We start from the raw sequence: 22,352 nt of genomic DNA, 5'->3' as shown, positions 1-22,352 counted from the left end.
CTGTAAAGAAACTGTAAACATCACTTTGTAAACATCATTTCAAACAGAGCTTGGATGCTGGAGGGTGCCATTGAATTGGCTCCAGAAGTCCACCCTTTCTGTGAACATTCTGCATGATCATCACTTTACCATTAGGGCCTTTAAAAAAGACTATAAAAATGTAGGTTGATGAACGCTTTTTCGAAGCATATCTTGTTATGACTCACAGATGAGATGCCTTCCATCAACACCCCTGGTGTACACTGCAGACAGCTGCTGCACATCGCCTCGCAGTCAGGCTGTTCAAATTCAATACATCTTAGTTCAATTATTATATAAGTATACACTGCAGCGCTACATTTTAGGAACGTTACAATAACATAAATTGATGCAGCTCGATGAGATTGTAACAGTTGCGCGCATTGCGCGCTCGTTAGGTAAGACGCCAAAATGTAACTCTCCCAATCTATTCATCAACACGAAATGTGAAAGACTTAACCTAATGATGTTTGTCGCACACCTGCATTCCTTTAAACCGAAACATGGAAGCATCAGAAGTGGGACTCGATGCGTTATGGGTAAGGAAAATGAACGGACCGTTACGCGCATCGCCTGCATCAGCTCCGTCCCTTTAATAAACACAAAACCGCCAACCTCCAGCATGTTCATCTATTAGACTAGTATCATCTAATATCTAGCACCGCAAAACCCTAAGCAAACATACACACACAGACACACAGGGTCAAAAAAGAAGAAGTAACAGAAGTATTGCTTAACCCCCTTGTTGCTCCGATGTTTAAAACAAAAGAGTCACTTACCTACGTCTTCAAATTTTATGTTATATAATTCAAGAATAAAAACGTCCCCGATTTCAGTAGTTATTCAAATAGTGATGACCGCATCGTCGCAGATTCTCCGTGTAAACAACATCTTCATTCAGCTGCACAACCAGCATCAAGCTGCCATGCAGGACTTCGCCAGACAATCGACACAATATGACATACAAGCCGGGCTTTACACACAAACACTCTCTCACGCGCACACACACAAGCAGCTAGACAGCGCCATTGCAGGCGAGGGGTGATGCCGCCGTTCTCTTAATATGCGTTTTTATACGTCACAACATACAGAGTCACACTACAACATTAACGAAACATTGTTACAGTTTACATTTGCATTTCGTGGTCCAATTGCACAACGCGCGTTGTTTTCATAAGCGCTTTAACCATGTGACAGGTGTGCAACCTCTTTTTCAAGAATGGTTCGGTCCGGTAAGCTGTATATAGAGGCTCTAAACTGCAGTCTGGCGAAGGAAAAAAGTAATTAAAATAGCAGCGTAATAACCACAGTGGCTGTCCTTACAGACCACATGATGACGAGGTTGGATAATTTTTATATTAATGGACAATTAATGTTACACAGGTTTGCAATAATATTGTCAAATATTGCTAGCTTGAAGTGTAAACAGATTTATTTTTACTCCTATTTCGACTCATTAAAATGGACAACAAAATGATATGGAACTTTAGGCACTGGAGGCGTAAAGTCTGTTGTAGATATTATCAAATAGAGTTATACAGTATATCCTCTAACAATATATATACCCAATGTATATCTGCAGGGGTTATGGTAGTGAGATGTATTGCATTTATTCTAAACCCCTATTGATTTTGTCAACTACTGTTTGCTACATTAAAGTCAAAGAATAGTGTAAATCCTCATGCAATTTGTTTGGTTTTGTGCTTTAAGCCGAAGGGAATTTATTTCAGTGCAAATCGTGTTGGGGAAAGCATGATAAATAGGACAAATATACTATTATACATCCTCATGAGGTTTATTGCAAACTGCATAATATTTTTTATTTATACACAATAAAAATGTTTTGTCTAAAAACTGTTCCTTGTGTGGTTGCATCAAAATGAAATAGTTGTGATTTAATATGACTGAATCCGCACGACAACAATAGGTTTCACTAACAAGACCGGTTTTAAGGGCTAGATCAGGTAAATAGCTCCTTAGAGCACTAAGGTCCTATTACCACATTTTGCAGAATATCACCAATCGTCTGGGAATGTTGCCTAGCAACCTAAAATCTTGATGGCACAAAATGCAGCTTGCACTTTTTAATGAGGTACAAATAAACAATACAGACCTACGCTTGGTTCTCCCTAGACTGTCCAGTTGTGCAGCATTGTGCACGGTGCACATAGAATGGCCATCTGTCTGCCCAGGCTCTCCACAGGGGGTTGAATACATTTTAATAGACCTTATCTCATTGTCATCTTTAGAGCTTATGGGGCATGATTGATGGGGGAGGGGGGAACCTCATCTGCTTTCTCCAAAACCTTGCGAGTGCGTTTGTATATCTCTGCATTTGTACAGCACACGTATGATGAAGTATACGAAACCAAAGAGAAAAGTTAGTCACACTTTGTATTACTTTTGTAAAGGCATGTTAACATAATTAATAAACAATGACGCAATTTAAAAGTACATCCTCTAAATGTGTTTCCTTTTATGTTTGTTGTGTGCAATTTCACATTTTGTTGAAAATCGGAGGAGAAAAAACTCTCAAACGTCCAGAGTATGAAATTAAGCTGCATCTAGTGGTGGCGTTTGCGAATTGTAACCAACGGCTCACTCCACCCCTCCCCCATCCCGTTGGAGCGCTATGGTTCTACGGGTTTTGCTTGAGGAGACAAATTATTTACGAAACGCGCTCTGTAGAGCACTTTGTCCGTTTAGGGCTACTGTAGAAACAACATGGCGAATTCCATGCAAGGGGACCCGCGGTGTATCGTGTAGAAATAGCTCATTCTAAGGTAATAAAAACATAACGCTTCAGGAGTCTTTATTCACATCCGAAGAAACCTCTGTCAATACTCTAAAGCTGTAATCTGTAACTTCTATAATGCCATCTTTGTTTGAAACAGACAGTTGCAGGTTATTTTGCACCGTGATACTGTTCTTTATGTGTAAGTCAAATTCGTATCCAAGATCTTAATTATATTCCAATTAATTATAAAATGAATAATTATAAGATATATTTTTTTATGTAAGGGCTCAAAAACATACTTTTTATTTTGATATTATTATTTTGTGGAGGAACACATATTATTTAAATAACATGGTTATTTATATATTTTACTTGAGATGGTAAATTGGATCAACATTCTCCTGAGAATTGTGAATGGCAAGTTACAACACAATTACTATATTCCATACCAACACAATTTCCATTTCGTCCTAACGGGCTCCTGTAAACGGTGCTTATGGGTTTTATTTCCAGCGTCTGCGCCAGATGTTCCAGCCAACCAGCGCCCATCACAACTCGCGCTGAGCGAGTGGGAGGAATCCGGGCTATTGAGGATGATGCCTAGCTGTCACATCCCGAGGACCACCAGCGACCCTCCAAACGTGTGATGGTAATTCTCGCTGCGGAAAGTGAACGATGGCGTCGGCCGGCGTTTTCGTTTGGGTCATAGCGGGTACGTATTTATAGACTTGAATCGACGTCACTGGAAGAAAAAGCCGTTTTTCTCATTGGACTGCTGCTAGCTTACTGGCTAACGGGATAGCTCCCGTGCTCAATACATCATAAGGATTTGAATTAACTGTCGAGACGTTTTCTTGGATGAATTAATTGCACGCTAACGTTACTTTACGTTAACAATGTCATGTCATATTGTTTTGAAATAGCTGAAAGTTAAACGCAATGAGTACATTTGATACATTGCCTTAATCTGCCAATCATGCGCAAATACGTCGCAATTCTTTCACAGTATTGTTGTGTGACATTACGATGATATATTTTTTCCTCCATGTTGTGTCCGTTGTAAAAAGCCTTAATTGTTCATTTCGCCACTGGCATACACGGTCAAATCCGGGCTTTAGTCGACTCCAAACAGAGATCTGTGTCTCAAAGTGGCGGTGAGTGACTGGAGAGACTGTCTGTGTTTTAAAACCTAGTGAGCTACCTACCTAGGTGTGTGTTCGAAGAGCGTTGAAGTACCGCGAGAAAAACGTGGAAGAATGCGATTCAAATGGCTCTCGAGAGTCGCGGTACTTCATATGGCAATTGTTTTGGGCATCGCATGAGCGTTCCTGGTCAAACGCCTACAGTTACACGTTTCTGTGGACCCAAAACACCAGACGCGATAATGCAAAAATGCCGACTTGGTAGGCAACTCACGAAGTTTCAAAACTCCGATGAAGTATTTGGAGTGTCGTAACACACGCAGCTCTTTTGGGGTTTAACAAATGCCACCCTGCTGAACATGTGTAATTCTCCTCTCTTGAAATTTTATAACCGAATGTTCTCCGCTTCTTTAACAAGACTACTGTTTTATATTTATTAACACACAATAGGCATTGATGGAGCTTCTAATATGTACATGTGTATTTCATGCTTTTTAATAAAAAGTTTGAGTTTACCTATAACAGATTTAGCATTATTTGTCCATTTCAAATACACTGATGTGAAAACTCATGTGTTGTTTATATGTATTATAATGAAAATCTGTATTGACGTTACCTGCTAAATAGGCACCTTGGGAAAAAGCGTTCTCTCACTTCATCTTGAGCATGTTCCTGGCTGTAGCTTAGTCATGACGGGCTGTCCCAGTTCTGTGGATAGCTTTCACTTCCAGGCTGCGGTACGGTTTTACGTCTACACGTCTACGATTAGTCTGTCCGGTTTATTCAGACGAAGTGTTTCATCCCTGTGCCATGGAAGTGAGAGAGAAAATGTCTTCTCAGTGGGCACATGATGAATATCCTCGTTTGGCCCGCTCAAGGTCGGCCCATAGAAGCATAAACCAGGATTAGCCATTTCGACTACAGGGCTTGTCTGTTATATGTATGCACGGGGTGTTCGCAAATGTGTATGCAGGTGTGTATGTGTACGGCCCCTTTTTTGCCATTACTTAGTGGTCCAAGGTTTGGCATTAACCATTAATAGTTGATGTATTAGAATAGTGTCAAGCTTCAGGTTTAGTCACTCTTGTGGAGTTTTATTCTGATGATTTTATAGCCCTTGTAATGTGGTTTATTTGTTATCAGGTTTATATCAGGCTCCGGGCTAAGGTCACCCACGGGGAGACGGTGTAACCATCTGGTGCTGCTATTATTCAATGCGTGCATCTGTGACCCCAAACAAAACCAGTCATCAACACCCTGAAAACAGATCAATGCGTATCATGGATAACCAATGGTGACATTCTGAGTCTAATGACCCAGCTGATCTCCAAGCTCATTACAATTGCATGTGTTTTACTTATATGTTTTGGATTTTCTCCAGGATACAGTAGTTCACCCCCCCAAAAATTATCATAATTTATTCACCCCCATGTTGTAAACCTGAGCCTTTCTTGTGTAGAACACAAAAGAAGATATTTTGAGAAATATCTCAACATAATGGAAGTCAAAGGGGACCAGTGTTGTGCGGTTACTAGCATTCTTCAAAATATCATCTTTTGTGTTGCGCAGGAAAAATGATGTCGTATAGGTTTGGAATGATATGAGGGTGAATAAATGATGAACATTTTGGGGTTAACTTAAAGTAGTAAACCTTGCTTTGAGTGATGTGCTAGCCGTTTTGTGTCTGAAGGCATGATGTGATTAAAGGTGATTAAAAACCAGCATTGAAGAGAGAGAAAGAGACCAGAAAGGCATGTTTGCAAGCCTCCTTCAGCAGTCTATCATAGAAACTAGCATCTTTCCTCTGAAACAATGCTTGAATAAGGAGGATTTGTGTGCTCATGTTGTGTCAGTGAACAGGGAATCATGTAGCATGCGAGGGTGGGGTAATGGCGTGTGAGAGTGAGCGTGGAATGTTTAGAGATTGCGACTCACTGTACTACAGTCCAGCAGCCAATGAGAGTCATTGGCCTAATGCCCAAGACGCACTCACCCACTCCATCACATAATACATGCTAACACATTCCTACACAATTCTTAAATACATTTTTGTTTTTTAAAGGAATACTTCACCCAAAAATGAAAATTCTATCAAAACACAGAGAAAGATTTTTGGAAGAATGCTTATTACCAAACAGATCTTGCCCCCCTTGACTCCCATAGTAGGAAAAATCACTTTATTATTTTTTGGTTCTGTTGAACACAAAATAAATCATGTTGAAGAATGTAGGATAGCAAATAGTTCTGGGGCACTTTTGACTATCATTGCATTTTTTCCTACTATGGTAGTCAATGGGGGGTAAATTCTGTCTGGTTATAAGCATTCTTCCAAAAATCTTTGTGTGTTCATCAGAACAAAGAAATGTATAAAGATTTGGAACAACTCGAGGGTGAGTAAATGATGAGAGGGTTTTAATTTTTTGGTGAAGTATCCCTTTAAAGCAGACACACCCTGTTATATAAATGCACAATAAATTGGACATTATACATATTCAACTACACAAATATAGAAACTAAAAATAATATGTGTTGAAATAATCTCAATTAGGTTTAGCTTTATTTATACATTCATTTTTTTTAACGTGTCACTGGTTTTGGTTATATTATATGGATGTCAAGGTATTCTTTCAAGGTGAGGGCTGCTGTTAAACTTCTTTATAATACTGTTCTCTTTTCTTTTTGCTCTAGTGGTCACCATCCTCTCCAAATCACATGGTGACCGCACCGTTTATCCTTCTGCCGGTGTGCTCTTTGTCCATGTGCTAGAAAGAGAATATTTTAAAGGGGAGTTCCCACCATATTCAAAAGCAGGTATGTTTATGAATATGGTTACTCATTCAGTTGTATTCATAGAGTGAATTGTTTACTTTACAAATAAGCTCTTACACAACTCTTACACAAATACAGCACTGCCTCGCTTACATTATTGGTACATGCTGTCACATGGTTTCAGACACAAATTACTTACTTTATTCTGTTGAACAATAAAGCCGAAAAAAAAGGACAAGCAGCCTCAGTCACCATTCACTTTCTTTCACCTTTTTCCACACATTAAAAGTGAATGATGACTGAGTCTAACATTATATCATTCTGACATTCTTTAGGCTTAAAAATCCCTTTAAGACTTCTAAAAATATATATATACTTTTCCAGGTGATGCTAGTAATGACCCAATCACATTTAACACCAACCTTAAAGGCTATCCAGACAGGCCTGGATGGCTCCGGTACATTCAGAGAACCCCCCATAGTGATGGAGTCCTCTATGGCTCACCAACTGCCAAACATTTGAGCAATCCGACCATCATAGAGGTGTGTTATTATATCCCAATGTTTATCAGAATTATTTATCTGCTGCATCTGACCCGTATATATACTGTATCAAAAAGCTAAAAAAGGCACAATGTATTTTTTGTCTGTATAAATAGGTAAATAAAAAATGGGTAAAGTAAATAAAAAATTGGTAAATTCTTAAAGGCACAGAAACGCTTAATCTCCTTTTTTGATCTTTACAGACTTTAAGATTTATGTCCAGATTTCCTTATTCCTTTTAACACTTAAAACGTTTTATTTGTTTGCATCTGCTTCTGACAACATGTGCATGGTATGAATGTAAAGCTGTCCTGAGCTTGGCTTAAACTTTCACCCCTGCGTGTTGCAGATTACTGCATACAACAGACGCACTTTTGAGACTGCCAGGCACAACTTGGTCATACACATCATGTCTACAGAAGGTGAGAGCCAGTAGCAGTGTTGATATAACAAATCTTATTATCATGCAGCCGTATGCTCAGTGTAGTGATCTATTGTTTTACTGAAAGCTCTTTATATTCTATATTCTATATTATATGAAAAAACATAGCAGTACAATACATAGCAATTTACAATAGCAGATATGACAGACCATGTTTACATTGATGGGATGGGTAAGAATTCAACTTCGTTCCCTGTCTGTGATTAATTTAAGATAAGCAAGTGTAGATGTGAAGTCAGTGTGATGTAATACACCATCTGCTCCTTGCCATAACAGCCTCTTTATTAAACGACTGTTATGTAACCCACTGTATAGTAGCTTACTTGTGATTGCACACCCTCATGTCTTCTTTGCTATTATCTGGCAGAGTTCCCTCTGCCCTATCAGGCAGAGTTCTTCATCAAGAACATGAATGTTGAGGAGATGTTGGCCAGCGAGGTGCTGGGGGATTTTCTGGGTGCTGTGAAGAACGTGTGGCAGCCTGAGAGGCTCAACGCCATCAACATCACTTCAGCACTGGACCGGGGCGGACGAGTCCCATTACCCATCAATGATCTGAAAGAGGGGTAAGATCACTGAAAAAAATTCAACTGAAATACCTGCCATGGACCTTATATGAACTTTCCTAAATATCCTAATATGCACTTATATAAGATCAATATGTTTATTAAAGACATCTTTACTGTGCTTAAGGTTAAGGAGATGTATTATTATTCAAATTAATTCATTTTTTCAAAAAATACTTTGCACACTTGAACACTTGAAGGCACATCCTATCCCAGGAGGCAGTGGAACAGTGTGTGTTGAGCTGTGGTATATGTACAGAGGCTGCCCATCTCGTGGTTCACACTTCTTTAGAGGAATTCCCTCATGCATTCACATGACTTCATCAAATATTCATGCTTTCTCTCAGAAAATAAAATGTTTCAGATGAAGGTGATTTAGAAGGTCATATTCAGAGCAAAATGCACATTCATCATGGCGGCCCAATGACAAAATATGTACTGCATTAAGTGATTTAAAGGCTTTACGTTAAATTAGGAGACAATTTCAAAGTTATTTCCAGTTTTTCTTATAGGTATGTTTTAGGTAAAAGGATCATTTCTGTTTCATTCTGTGAACTATTAATAATATTTCTCCCAAATTGTATTTGCATTTATTTGCAGAAAATAAAAAAACTGGAAAAACTGGTCAAAATAACAAGAAAAGATGCGCTGCATTTTTTCAGACCTCAAATACTGCAAAGAAAACATGTTCATATTCACTTTTAAGCAATACAACAATAATATTTAGTAATAATACTAAATAATATTTTAATATATTTATATTTTATAAAAAAAATGTTGGATGACTTAATCACTTTTGAGGTTGGGTTTGATGAAATTCAACAGACACTGTACTTGACATTTAGAATTATTGATTAAAAGAAAATTTGGGATGGTCTATTTAGTTTTTTTCTGTGGCTGTAAATCTAATTTAAAGCCTTTAAGTTACGTTTTTTACATTATTGAGCGTCATATCTCTATGTAAAAAATAAATTTTCCTTGGGGAAAAAGCCGCTGATTGAAATCTCTCTGGCATGCACAGCGTATACGTGATGGTTGGAGCAGACGTGCCGTTCTCATCATGTCTGCGAGAAGTGGAGACGCCACAGAACCAGCTGCGCTGCAGTCAGGAGATGGAGCCCATCATCAGTTGCGATAAGAAGTTCAGAGCTCAGTTCCACATCGACTGGTGCAAGATATCTCTGGTAAGCACCGAAGCCTGTGTTCCTCTGTACACTATCAGTAGTTTAACCTACAGAAAACAAATCATGCTTTACATTGTACCGATTCATGTTGACCCCTTTGGTTTTTAAGGTGGACATCACAAAGGTCGTTCCTGTGCACAGTGGTCGTCCAGACATGGGCACAGGTGTGCTCCCAGACATCGGAGAGTACAACCCACCTTCCGAGTCTCTGAAAAGCAGGGACTACTTCGTTGACTTCCTGATCACATTAGCTGTTCCCTCGGCTGTCGCCCTCGTCCTCTTTTTCATCCTCGGCTACTCCATGTGCTGCAGACGGGAAGGGGTGTAAGTTTGATGTGTTCTAATCGGTGTGGAAAACACACACACACACACACACACACATTATGAAGCATTACGTACACAATTTCTAGTGACTATAAATAAGTTAAATTATGTGTTTATAATATAGACTGACCACAATCACAGGTGTAAACTCTGTAGTGATTATGTGGTCCTTTGTACCAGCTAAATGAAGATCTGAGATCTTCAGAAGTAGAGAAGTAGAACACGTACACGTAGCACATCTGATCATGACAGGCGTAGCAAGACAGGGTCACATCCCTGCCAAAAAGCAGCTTACCATCACCATCAAGCATCCATCTTTATGGTCCGTTTTTTTCACCATTTAATCATTAACCAATACACACTCAGTCCAAAGGTTCCATCTGTTGTATTCAACGCCATTCCGACAGATGTTTCCTCACCATGATCAGCCAATCCCACGTTTCCTGATGATGTCACCCACCATCAGAGCTACTGCAGCCTGAGGGAGATCTCCCACCGACAGATCCATCTACAATCCCCCCCATTTGAAACCATCCCCATTTGGCTTTTGTGTGGTTGTCGTTAACTATTAATATTAGAATTTAATTCAGTCATTTTGTTTTGTTTCTAGGGAAAAAAGAAACATGCAAACACCAGAGTAAGTGTTCCTTCTCCTGTGCTCTTGGTTATTTCTCTTTATTTGATCTTCCTTGGATAGGTTATGTTTTCGTTTGCTTGAGTCCTCTATCATGGTAATGTTCATATCCATCTCATTCATGACATCACATCTGTGTCATCATGATGTCATCAATGGGTCAGCTGCTTCAGTGACAGATATCAGGGCCAATATAGGCTTAATAAATATATTGTTGTTTACAACCTGTTATAATTATAAAGAATAAAAATCATAGAATGAGACAAAAGGCAAACAGAGATGTATACAGGCTGCATAATAGCAACATTATATAATTCTATATATTTTTTGAATGCTTTGTGCTGTATAAACAGTAGCATGTGCTCAAGTAGTCATTCAGTTCCTCTATTTCCCAGTATTCAGCTGGTCCACCACAGCTCCATTCAGAAGTCTACAAAGGAGCTTCGCAACATGTCTAAGAACAGGGAGATCTCGTGGCCACTCTCAACGCTGCCGGTTTTCCATCCTGTGAGCGGGGAGGTGGTGCCGCCTATCCACCCTGACAACTACGAGACCACCAGCATGCCGCTCATGCAGACGCAGACGTAAGTCTGTTACTCATGCATGCTGTTTTTAGGGATTGGTGGATCTAAGTAAAGAACAGACCAAATGTAGGTTACAGTAATCCACTGTGTATGGCTTAGAAAACAAGCTTGAATCTTCCAGGCCTGGAAATAAAAATCACTGACTGGAGAACAGATGGAACAGATCAAAACATCCCATTTCTACTATTGGGAGCAAGAGCTTGACCTGAAATTGTCAACTGAAGGCCTCCTCACCCTGACAGTCATTTTAACACCAAGACGGTCATTTTCGGTCACTAATAGGTGTTCTTGCCACTCAATCCTCCATTGTCATGGTGACCTGGAGGATTTGAAAATCCAATCATAAATTATTTTATTTTTGTGCATGTATATTTTAACAAATAAATGTTTTCTTTGTGTTAAACTAAATAATGTTCTGGTAAATTAATATTATAATTAAGCAATAAGATAGGTGAGGTTATTCTTTTGTTGTCCTTACAACGCCCTTTAGCTATCAGACTTTTGCTCGCTTTCTAGCTTAACATCTCTGTCAGAGTGATGCAGAAAATGTCATTATTGACCCTTTTTGTCATTCAACTGGGATAATGAGGCTTTACTTTCATTCATTCAAAGGAATCTACAGAATCAAATTCAAATACCACAGCAGCAGACCTCTGGTAAGTCCTGGAAATTCATAATTGATGCCTCAGCTTTTTGGTCTCGAACGTTACTACACATGCCACAGATTTAAGTCTTGTTTTTAATCGTAGTTTTTAAAGATCCACTCTTACAGCGGTCATGGCGGTTCAGCCTCTTTTGCTTAACTCTAGTGAATCCCAGTGTACACATAATTAACTGCCATCCGATACTGTATCTCTTCCTGTCTAACATGCTGTTCATTCATTCATGCTAACTAAGGAGATAATTATTGTATGTCGACTTTTCGGAGGCTAGAGGCAAGTATTACTCTTCTGCATCTGTGATAAAGCGTGGTGTCGTGTTTTTAAGAATTTTCAGTCGTTGGGTTTGCTAATAAAATGATTTCTTTCTTATTGTAGGTAAATGGTATTCCTGAGGAGAGGAAAGTGGCGGAAGCTTTGAACCTGTGATGAGATCCCAGGCTTCACTTTTATACCTTTGGCAGATGTGCATGCATAGCTGTAGCTATAAAGAACAATGCTCTGTGTTCTCATGTTTATTAACAGACAGTGTCAGAACTAATGTTAAGATTGGCACACAATTTTTTTTTTAAATGTATTATAAAAATGAGACATGTTGTCAAGTGTTATTCTGTGTAATTTTAAGTGTAAGAAAGAATTGTTTTTATATAATTTTACAACTAATGAAGGCACATTTAAAGAGTAATAGTATCTGATCGGGATGATGCTGTTCTGTCTGGTTATTGTGTTCTCTTACATGAGTAAATACATTTTGATAAATAAATACATTTGCAATCTTTAAACAAAACCTCTTGTTTGGTTCAGTCCTGTGTGTTTCATGTTTAGGTTAATCCCTTAAAGCGGTCATATGGTGAGAATACGTGTTTTTCTGTGTCTTTGGTGTGTTATAAGTTGCCCATGCATGTATTAGACACGTAAAATTGCAAAAACTGAAGTGACAGAACAAAACATGCATTTTATCTTTAAGCGAATGCTGATCCAGACCTGCCTGAAATGGCTCGTGTAAACACACCCCCACAAATCTACATCAGTTCGTGGTATGATTTGACTAAGACCAACCAAATGTATACGCAAGTAAGGTGGGTGTACCTCTCAGTACAATTGCTTTAGAACCTGATGTGTTACACGTATATGGTTTATACGTTTATGGTTTATAATAAGGTTCCCGTCACACGCTTGCAGTTTTCGACCAATCACTACACACTTGTTAATTGCCCAATCATAGCACACCTCGCGTTTCAGAGTGATGAGCTTTGTAAAATATCTGCGCATTTCAGAGAGACGGGGTAAAGAGGACATACAAACATGCACGGTATGTGGGAAAATACAGCAATTTTTAACCCAAAATCGTGTATACACTTTGCATTACATCTAAAACAAACGATAATATTTGTTTTAGGCGTGACATATGACCCCTTAAAGGTATTTGAAAAAAATGGAATAGCAATGACATATTGAGAACAAGTTTATCATTAACAATGACTGTACAATCAGATGAAGGCATTTCCAAATGTTCACATTTTAGAACAAAACACAATGTTACACAAATTCTCCCCCCGGTTCCTTTAAATAAAACAAACTATACAAATAATTTCATTTAACAACACAGACAAGATGGGTTCCTCGATGAATAAAATCCAAATATTTACAGCTGGATGGGTGTGCCAGTTGATAGCACGGGTCATGGTAATCTGTACAACTTTTTCTTTGTTTAGAAAAACAAATAACATATTTATATTTAGTAAGCCAAGTAAACAAGAGGCGAATGTCTTAAAATGCCATTCTATTTTAAATTCATATGTCAATAGTTTTACAGCCGCAATATCAGTATTAACTGGATTTATACATTTTAAGTACCACTACTAAAAGGCTAAATAACGCCTCAAACAATACATTAGTCTTATGTTTCTGGATGGCACATAATGCATGGTCTATTTACAGCAAACTGCTTTTGTAATTTTTAACCTTTTTGCACATGTAATACGGCTTTGAAAATTACATCATATTGAACATGAACGAGAGAGAATATGAAATCACACACTGATCAATAAATGATGAGGTTGTAGACATGAAACCGAATTCACATGAATCAGGTAAACTCATGTGGTAACTGCACTGGCTCAAGTGCCTTAAAGTTTGCAGGAAAACACCCCGCTCAGTGCAAGTAAAAAAGAATAGAAGGCGCTGAGCGCATTATTCAGAAAAATCTATGCGTGTCGATCAAAGCACGTCTTCTTTTACTTGATTTCGGAATTAAAATTCTACCATTCACCTCTGGCAAAAGCATTGTTGTAAAACATTGTTAATGAAGCAGTACATAATTATAGATTCCATTAGTTTGTTTCACTTTCCATACGTGAATCGTGTATTTCGCACTGAGAGTCACTAGCAATCCCAGTGAAACAAATTCACCATCATCAGCTTTTTATGACAGTTGAGAAATGGACTTTAGGCTGCTGTTTTTTTTTTCAGTAGAAAGAAAACCATAGCTCTGTTGCTCATATTTCAAGAATCAAGAGCGGATTCTGTGAATGCATTTTCCAAAAGAAGTCATTCCCATGAAGGACAAAGCTGCTGGTGTGATAGAACTTGAATAATTAGTTTTCAAGCAGATGGTAAATGGTGAAAGACAGGAATGTATTATTCCTTCACATTTTGCAGTTAAGGGCATCATGTAGAACAAAATAAAACAAAGGAACACAAAAACAGTGAAGACGAAGTGACACAAAAACAGTGAAAACGAACACACCCCAGTATAAAATAGACTTAAATTATTAAATACTGTCCATAAAATACACATCTCAAAGCTTTGAAAGAAGAGACGGAGCATTGATTTAATCTTATCTGCCCAAGGAGGAAATTTCACACACAATGTGCAATCTTATTCAAACATCCTGTACAAGAATCCTGGTTGAACGGGACTGTTTGAGTTTAACTACCCATACCACTGCTGCTCAGAACCCTTGGCCTCTGTTCCGCTTGAGTTTTGTACACACAAACCAATGAGAGCGTTAGTTCTCCTTAGTTCCTGGATTACTCTTTCTGGGACAGAATCAGGACCAGAACTAGAAAGCCTCCTGCTCCAAGCAGTCTCTTCAGCAGAGGCCCGTTCTCTTTTGGAATGGCCACTAGGGCCAAGTCATTTGTGATCTGAGAGATCTCGTGAGCTACGCAGACAAAGATAAACGTGCTGACAATGATGTTCAGCGTGGGATTTCCAGGAATCAGTACCAGGATGCCCTTTGTGTCCGCTGCCAGCCAAATGTGATACTGGCAAATAAAGAGCTTAAAGAGAAAACAAGAATCAGGTTATAACATCTACAATGTTACTTTGTTAAGAGAGAATTGTCCCAAGTTTGGCTTATATAGTAAATGCTGATTAATGGGAGTTTATATGTGTGCATTCATACAGCAGGGCTGTGAGGAAATTTAGGGCCACTATGTGTCATGCTAACAGATCAAATGTTATGGAAATGCTTCCGATACAGAGAAGATTGTGTATATAACAGATTTACTGTCCACTAAGCTTCCAAATGTAAGGATATTTACTGACGGTCTGTCTCACCTCTAAAGATATCTTGCCAAACCATGCAAAGAATGAGCTGTACATAGAGCGAGCGTAACCAGGAATATTCCTGATCAAAATGAAAGCCAGAATCTGTGGGCAGAACAAGCACAATAAAAGTCAGCAGCCTTACAGGCACAACACAAAGAAACAAAAGCCCATTGATAAGAATGCATTACATAGTCTCATGACTATTTGAATGTTCATTGATAAAGGTTAGTGTGCCTACGGATAAAGTTAAAAGATTGCCTTTTTCACTTTTCCTTTTAGAGCTCTTCACTGTATGATTAAATAATCAAGTTTAATATTTCTTGCATGAGAACAACATAACACATGCATGTCATAGGTATAAACAAAGCCTACTTGCCTGAACAACAGAGATGTAGGGGTGCATCTCATTACACTCAGATTTATTTCTGCAACCGCTGGCCCATATGGAATACGTCTGCAAGAGCTGACTATTAAAGTCATGTTACAAAACATATTTCAGTCAAAAGATGAGTTAAGTCTTACCATAAAAGACACCACAGAGACGAAGAGCAGACAGTTGGAGACCTTGGTTGAGAAGAGAGGCTCTCCTTTGCCTTCGGATAGTACTTGACACTTCTGCAGCAGCAGATATATGAAGGCAAAGAGCATTCCATTGATCACTGCCTAAGGTTCATCGAAACAAGAATAAACCAGGAAACACATTATTAAAAGAACTCTGGAGTTCTACACAATAGATGTGAAGGGAAAAGGGTGTTTGACGTACAAATCTGTCTAGTTTCCACCTGAACCACCACTCGTGGATGTTGCCATGCAGCTCAAAGAACTTTGAAATAGGCCAGAGTGAGAAAACGCCCTCGAAGAGTTCCTGCAGCATATGAAAATAAATGCATGTGATGCGTATCAAGTTCAATCTGCTGTTTTAAACTAACGTGACTGAAACTAACCTGCGAGAATGCAAAGAAGCAAATGAAAAGAAGTAAACCCAGAAGTTTTAACAAAATTGCCAGATTCCAGAATGCACTCCCTGAAATTGAAAAAAAGGTAAAAGGTTACTATTTTGAAAATGGGAAAAATTATGCTTTTCGTAACCCACTTTCTGTCCCCAAAAGAAATATTTGTGTGGTGTCAATTATTTGACAGCACCCGATCAAGACTCCCCAAATACAAATTGACGACATCAAACACAACAGCCACTAACACGTCATGAAAGTTGCAATTTTTGAAACAGCAGAACAAGTTATTTTTATAATATATCACAGTTCCTACTGATGACATCGATTGTCTTCTAGATGATTTTTTCTATCTCGTTCAAAGAATTAAATGTGAAAAGTAGACAAAGATACATTCAGACTATGTTCTCCCTCCCCATTTTGAAAATCGTCAAGTGTGTCCCAGGCTTTAGAAATCCAACTGTTACAAGTGTCACTTACCATTGGCTTTCTTGTGAAGAATCTGTGGCCACAATGCCATTGTGGCATAAATAACAACAAACCAATAAGTGACCAGAGGCACAAAGTAATAAAACTGGTAGGGCCTGTCCATTACTAGACACAGCACCACCACAAGAAAGTTGAGTCTGAAGAGAACCTTGAAGTCAAACAGAGAAAATCCATTGTTACACTTTCCAATTTATAAACTAATAAAAAATAATTATAAATCCTTGAATTTATTAATAATTAAAGCATTCCATTAAAATTAAAGTGTATATCAGAAAATCAATTTGTAGCAACAAATACCTGACAGACTCTGTAGAGACCAAAGTCACCCTTCAACCAGAAGAATGAGAAGTGTCCATATCCTGTTTGGAAGAGATATGCCGCCACCAGGACACGGACATGCATGTACACAGGTATAAACTGAGAAAATACAAAGAAATAATAGAAATTCAGTCCATGCAATGCATAAAAAACTGAAGCAATGAAACTAAGTTATGACAGAACCCACAGCGCTAGCTCCAGAAATGTGATAAATAAGGATAACCAACTGCATCCAGCCCTTCCATTCATCTGTTTGTTCTCTATTCAATAGTTTTGTCTGAAAAGAGACGAGAATTGTGTGAGTACTACTATTTGAACGCCATCTTTCATGCAGTCCAACATTTTCCCGAGATTCCGTGTTACCTCTCTGCTGTTCTCATTGTAGAAGATTCCCAGAACGAAAATGTAGATGAGAGGGATGAAAAAGGAAGAATGTGTGTAGAATTTCTGTTCCTTCATAAAGATGTCTGCCCTGTCACAAAGGTAGAAGTACATCATGATGAGGCTCATTTTCAACATGGCCAGTAAGGGTCCCTTTGGGTTGAGATGGCCTGCAGCGATGGAAGGCTTCTTTTCTTCAAGGCTTTCCACATCAGTAATGGGCTTGCTCTTATGTTGCCTGCTATAACTCAGGATGAGAAGGCAGATGATGGATACCAGGAAGACAACAGCAGCTAGCTTCTGAATGATGCTTAAGGGAGGAGCATTCTGGCAGCAAGAGCCATCGATGGGTTTGAGTATCTTGTTGCACATCGAGTTCATCAGTACCATGGCGCCCTGAAAGTGGGAAAAATAAGTTTGTGCTGAAAAGCATTCAAATTGAATCTTTAATAGTAACATTTCCACAGTTGACTTACAACATCTCTCGTGCTCTCAGGGAGGTGCAGACCATCGACTGACTGGGAAATGGTCTCCATGGCAGCCTGCCTTGCGGCTGCTAGAAACTTGACCTTCTTTTTGCTGCTATTCAGACTGCTAACTGCAGCCTCATTGTACAGGTTTATCTGTTCGTTCGTGATCATCTTTCGACTATCGCTTAGCCGCTCCTCGTAAACAGGATCTAGATGAACACAACAAAATATGAAACAGGAAATGGAAGTCATAATGTTCTTGCTTAAAGGAGTCTTCAATTTCCTTACCTTGAAGAACCCAATAGACTTCACTGTTTTCGGTTAGTTTGTCCAGTGTGTCTGATATAGCCGTCAGGTTTGCCTTGTACTGTGCGAGTGCATCGTTGTTGCCATTGTGCAACTTGATGGACCACTGTTGAAATAACAATCATCAGAATAGATCTGAACAATAGAAGCTTCACTTATTGTAACGGCAAAGACAATATTGACTCACTGTAGCAGCGCCCAGGATAATGACATGAGGAATAGGAGTAGATCCCTGTCATAAAAGAGAGAGATGATAAAAACCTTCAGCCTTTGAAGAAATACAGTAACCTGCCTGGTTTGATTTCTTTACCTCTGCCCATGACATCAACTGCTCTTTTAAGGAATTGTTCACTTCAGCGTACCAAAGAAAGTCCTGTACGTAAACACATGCAAATTGATTGATTTCCACACTGTGGCTGTGTTCACTGTACACAAATAGGCATTCAAATCTAATCTTTAGGATCAAGTGTCCACTGTGTGATTTAGGAGAGAAGAAATCAGATCCACAAAATCTATAGCCAGTGTTTATTATTTGATTTATCTATCTGCACAAGACGAAACAAACTATGACTCACCACAGTGAATTCATCATTGACAAAGGGGATGTTCTCATGCTGGTAGACAAGAGATATCAATAATAATGCAGTATTACAACATTTATCCAGATCAATGCGAAAGAAAACAGCATTAGGTACCTATTTTATTTACGTTTCAGTAAAAATACTGTAAAGACCTCTTCTCATGACGTAAACAACGCTGGTCCAGAAGAACTTCCTGTTTCAGTTTCACAAACGTTTGAACAAAATACAACCAAACAGAATACTTTTAACCTATTAAAAATGTCACAAATCTTTAAGAAAGGTGCTTCTGGACCAGCATTCAATTTTACACCTTGCAAAGTGATTTATAAATATACATTTCGAATTAACAGCAACATTAAATAATACTTATTATATTATATAGATATCTTAATAAATGACATATAATCATAATGATCATCATAATTGTAAAGGATAAGAAAACAGTAAAAGTATATAATAATTATAATAAAAATTATCTCCTACACACACACATATATATATATATATATATATATATATATATATATATATATATATAATCAAATATAAAAAAAAACAATCAACAGATATTGTGATAATATTATCTTCTTTTGGCCACAATTACTGGTTGTGAAAATCTGGTTTCATGACAGCCTTCCACATATTTAAACAATTTGCCCAAAGAAGGTATACTGAACTGAGCATCAACAAACCTTGATCCCATCTTCTTTCACATCAGGGTTGATCATCTTGACAAAAGAGTAGAAGAGCTGACGTACTCTTGAGTCTCCAACAAACGCTATTCTCTTCTCTCCGAGGCATACCTCAGCTTCACTGAAAGACAACAAGAACAAAACAAAATTCCAGCCCACATTCCAACTCTACATTTGGCATTACTGTATATTCACAGCACGACTTACTTGCTTTTGTACTTGTGTAACATGCACCCGTTGGGCTGCCATACATTGTCACCTAAAAAGCGTCCACTGGATAAAAGCCAGTCACACGTGTCAGTGCCTGAAAAATGCGATCAATATTTAGCATGACTAAAAAATGCACACATAAAAATATGGACAAAAATGTCAATGCAAATACTCTTAATACAGATTCTTAAGACAACACGGTTCAAGTGAGCACTTGATATACGTGCACTGATGCACTATAGCTAACCGTATTTACATATGCGTTTCAGGTCACGCAGTCCACATTTAACCAAGCAGTATCATTCAACATGACAGCTTTTATTAAAGCTACGCAAAATGAGCAATTTTGTACGAATTAAGCGTAACTGGAAGTACCAAAAAGGCGACGTTTCAACAAATGCAGCTCTGATTAAACGCTGTCGACTGGTTTTCTGCAGCGGCTTTCGTCCGATGTTGACCCCAGTTAAAGCAACTTGACGGAAAACACTGACCTAGTCATATGGTCACAGTTCACTACAGTTTTCGTTATATAGCATGACAGGCGAGCACACACGCATGCTGTTTGAAAACATTGCACGAGTGACAGCGCTAGCGCCGATGCTAAAACAAACACACACTTCGTTCACTCGCAGCCTCAAAACACTCACCTCCATAGTGTCGAGAAGCCGTGTGAAACACCGTGAGAAGGATGACGGCGACGGAAGCCAGCAATTTTGCATTTTTTATGTTGAAATACTGATTTATTTCCCGTTTGCCCAGGCTATAGGCCAGGACCGCCATCTTGGCTCCTCCATGACAACAGGCAGACAGACGAGCTGCGGCGGAGCTGACGGAGGCATAGCGGAGCAGCGCGTCCCCGCTTCCCGCGTCTGCTTCAGCAGTTGCGGTCGCGGCGGGCTGAGCGCTGTCCGATGCTGCTCCTAGCGCTTCGGCTGGCTCAGTCTTCTGCATTGCCACCTGTCTGGACAACTTCCCTTTATCTTTAAAAACTCTTTGAACTGATGAACTCGTATGCAATTGTGATGTCCAAGGTAGTCGATTTTCTTCTTTATTTTCTATATTCCATCTTTGTGGTTGGTAAGTCCTCGATAGTTGTCGATTCAGTAGACGGTAAGTAAACACACCCGAGTCTTCGGTAACGTTACACACCCGAAATTAATTGAACAAGAGAAGTCGCAGGTAGTTAACTAGACACGTCCTTCCCTACAGGGCGAAGAATATCAAAGTTTATCTCAGGTGTTCGTCAGGCATGCACCTTGCACAGCAAGATATTCTGGTTTGGGTGAAGTGATTTTAAATGAATGTGAAGATACGACAGGAAGCTATAGAACACAAAACATTTGATGTCATAAAATATTGTAAAATGGATTAAACATTAATCATAAATGGATTCTCGGCATTTCAGTTGGACATGACGTCTGCTGGACCAATAAGACAAGAAAACAATGCTTGTTTAAGGACCTTTTTCCACAAAGACGTATTGTATAATGACTATTATATTCATTTCTTAAAAATAAAGAAGTTTCCAAAGCGTTGTTTAACTTGTGGTATTTGGATTATTATAAGGAATGTTGATTCGCTCATTGCTTCATGTTTACTAGACGAAAAGCGACACGTCAACAACTCCATGTCATCATCGCCTATGGATCCAGTTTGCTGGGTTTGTCACATTTGTTTGCGTGGCAGTCCATATGCGCCTTTTGTCATTGGGTTGATCATCGTCTCCTTAACTTGCACTGTCATTTGTCTGCCCCGGAGGCAGCAACTTGTTGGAAATATGGAAAGCGACGCATCTGCTTTGATTTCGGATTGCAATAAACAAATAGGGAAAGTTGTTCTCATACTTACAGTCGTCGAAGTAAAGTTAGTTTTGCTTTCAATATGCCCGACACATTCAGCGATTAAACGCCAATGAATCCAAAAAGACGTGCCCTTCAAATATCTTCATTGCCGCCTAAATATCAAAGCTGATAATGTTTCACAACCTTCTTTTATGTTTTGTTTTTGCTCGATATTATAAACAATGCCCCGCAGACAGCTCGCTTTGAAGGGACCGTGGCGAAAGAGCAAGTTTTCTTTGTTTTGTATTTAGCCCGGTGGGTTTTTTTAATAGCTTTTTTTGTTACAGGGCATAAAGACTTGATACCAGTGTCGTTCTGTAGTGAGGGGACAATGGACAACTTTCACAACCTCTCCTTTTAACCTATTGGCCGATTAGTGAACAACATGTTCAGAAATAACAGTCTTTTTGTAATAGCTTTTGCTATTATCAAGAGGAGACATGAAACCGGTTCACTTCAATAGCTTTCCTGTAGCTCAGTGCATTGGTTGTGGGTTTGATCCCTGGGGATTGCACATGCCTATGTACAAATGTATAGGATTATGCAATGTAAGTCGCTTTGGATAAAAGCATCTGCCAAATGCATAAATGTAAATGTCAATAGAGGGGTAGAGTTGGCAAAATTAACAACCTATCTTTGTACCCCTACTAGTGGAGAAGGGAATTGCACATCCAAAATTAAACTTCTTTTTGTAATAGCTTTGTCCAGAAGGTAGAGCTATACAACCAATCAATAGAAGAGGAAAGTGGGCATCTTTCACAACCTTTCTTTAACCCCTACTTGTGGAAAAGGTATGTCTAAAATTAACCTTCTTTTCCTAATATCTTAAAGCGGCCATTCCCTGCGATCTCATCTTTCAAACTTTAGTAAGTGTAGCATAAATAATACCTGCAAAAGGATAAAGCTCAAAGTTAAATGTTAAATGCCAAGGGAGATATTGTCTTTAACAGAATTCAC

The 22,352-nt window shown here is 38.8% G+C and overlaps 3 protein-coding genes across 11 annotated transcripts in view; 1 reads left to right on the top strand and 2 right to left on the bottom strand.

Annotated features, from left to right (window-relative positions):
• ppp1r9a (protein phosphatase 1, regulatory subunit 9A) overlaps window positions 1-6,579 on the bottom strand; it is a 43,260-nt gene extending 36,681 nt beyond the window's left edge. For 3 of the 5 annotated variants that reach the window (XM_056740954.1, XM_056740953.1, XM_056740951.1), the window contains exon 1: window positions 798-1,036. The gene's annotated coding sequence lies outside the window, so the exon portion shown is untranslated. Of the gene's footprint in view, window positions 1-797; window positions 1,037-4,513 lie in introns of those variants that run through there. The other 2 variants (XM_056740952.1, XM_056740955.1) reach the window with 2 other exon arrangements.
• On the top strand, window positions 3,327-12,382 carry sgce (sarcoglycan, epsilon). 4 transcript variants are annotated; one of them, XM_056740956.1, is made up of 13 exons: window positions 3,344-3,467; window positions 3,823-3,909; window positions 6,586-6,708; window positions 7,051-7,208; window positions 7,558-7,630; window positions 8,018-8,216; window positions 9,238-9,400; window positions 9,510-9,724; window positions 10,335-10,361; window positions 10,754-10,942; window positions 11,555-11,598; window positions 11,840-11,877; window positions 11,980-12,382. In XM_056740956.1, exons 1-13 carry the CDS (start codon window positions 3,431-3,433, stop codon window positions 12,028-12,030), a joined length of 1,404 nt encoding a protein of 467 aa, XP_056596934.1. In that variant the 5' UTR covers window positions 3,344-3,430; the 3' UTR covers window positions 12,031-12,382. The 4 variants fall into 4 exon arrangements, with proteins under 4 accessions (XP_056596937.1, XP_056596934.1, XP_056596935.1 ...); XM_056740959.1 differs by lacking the exon at window positions 3,823-3,909 and having other exon boundaries at window positions 3,327-3,467; XM_056740957.1 differs by lacking the exon at window positions 10,335-10,361.
• Window positions 12,383-13,053: 671 nt separating this feature from the next.
• Window positions 13,054-21,699, bottom strand: casd1 (CAS1 domain containing 1). 2 transcript variants are annotated; one of them, XM_056740802.1, is made up of 18 exons: window positions 20,202-21,699; window positions 19,552-19,648; window positions 19,345-19,465; window positions 18,647-18,685; window positions 18,382-18,444; window positions 18,259-18,303; window positions 18,054-18,177; window positions 17,772-17,974; window positions 17,278-17,691; window positions 17,102-17,191; window positions 16,894-17,013; window positions 16,588-16,744; window positions 16,102-16,181; window positions 15,921-16,022; window positions 15,680-15,820; window positions 15,534-15,611; window positions 15,167-15,259; window positions 13,054-14,886 (listed from the first exon to the last, which is right to left on the bottom strand). In XM_056740802.1, exons 1-18 carry the CDS (start codon window positions 20,503-20,505, stop codon window positions 14,635-14,637), a joined length of 2,523 nt encoding a protein of 840 aa, XP_056596780.1. In that variant the 5' UTR covers window positions 20,506-21,699; the 3' UTR covers window positions 13,054-14,634. The 2 variants fall into 2 exon arrangements, with proteins under 2 accessions (XP_056596780.1, XP_056596781.1); XM_056740803.1 differs by having other exon boundaries at window positions 21,403-21,698.
• Between the last annotated feature and the right edge of the window lie 653 nt (window positions 21,700-22,352).

The sequence above is a fragment of the Triplophysa dalaica genome, chromosome 25 (assembly GCF_015846415.1).
Source record: "Triplophysa dalaica isolate WHDGS20190420 chromosome 25, ASM1584641v1, whole genome shotgun sequence".
Taxonomy (NCBI): domain Eukaryota; kingdom Metazoa; phylum Chordata; class Actinopteri; order Cypriniformes; family Nemacheilidae; genus Triplophysa; species Triplophysa dalaica.
Note: the sequence above shows the minus strand (reverse complement) of the source record. Positions and strands in the feature narration are given on the sequence as shown.

Coding starts and splice junctions, on each gene's coding strand:
- sgce (XM_056740956.1), top strand. CDS start 3,431: ATGGCGTCGGCCGGCGTTTTCGTTTGGGTCATAGCGG. Junction 6,709..7,050: donor CCCACCATATTCAAAAGCAG/GTATGTTTATGA, acceptor ATACTTTTCCAG/GTGATGCTAGTAATGACCCA. Junction 10,943..11,554: donor CCGCTCATGCAGACGCAGAC/GTAAGTCTGTTA, acceptor ATTCATTCAAAG/GAATCTACAGAATCAAATTC.
- casd1 (XM_056740802.1), bottom strand. CDS start 20,505: ATGCAGAAGACTGAGCCAGCCGAAGCGCTAGGAGCAGCATCGGACAGC. Junction 19,466..19,551: donor TTACACAAGTACAAAAGCAA/GTAAGTCGTGCT, acceptor GTTGTCTTTCAG/TGAAGCTGAGGTATGCCTCG. Junction 18,304..18,381: donor AGTTGATGTCATGGGCAGAG/GTAAAGAAATCA, acceptor CTTTTATGACAG/GGATCTACTCCTATTCCTCA.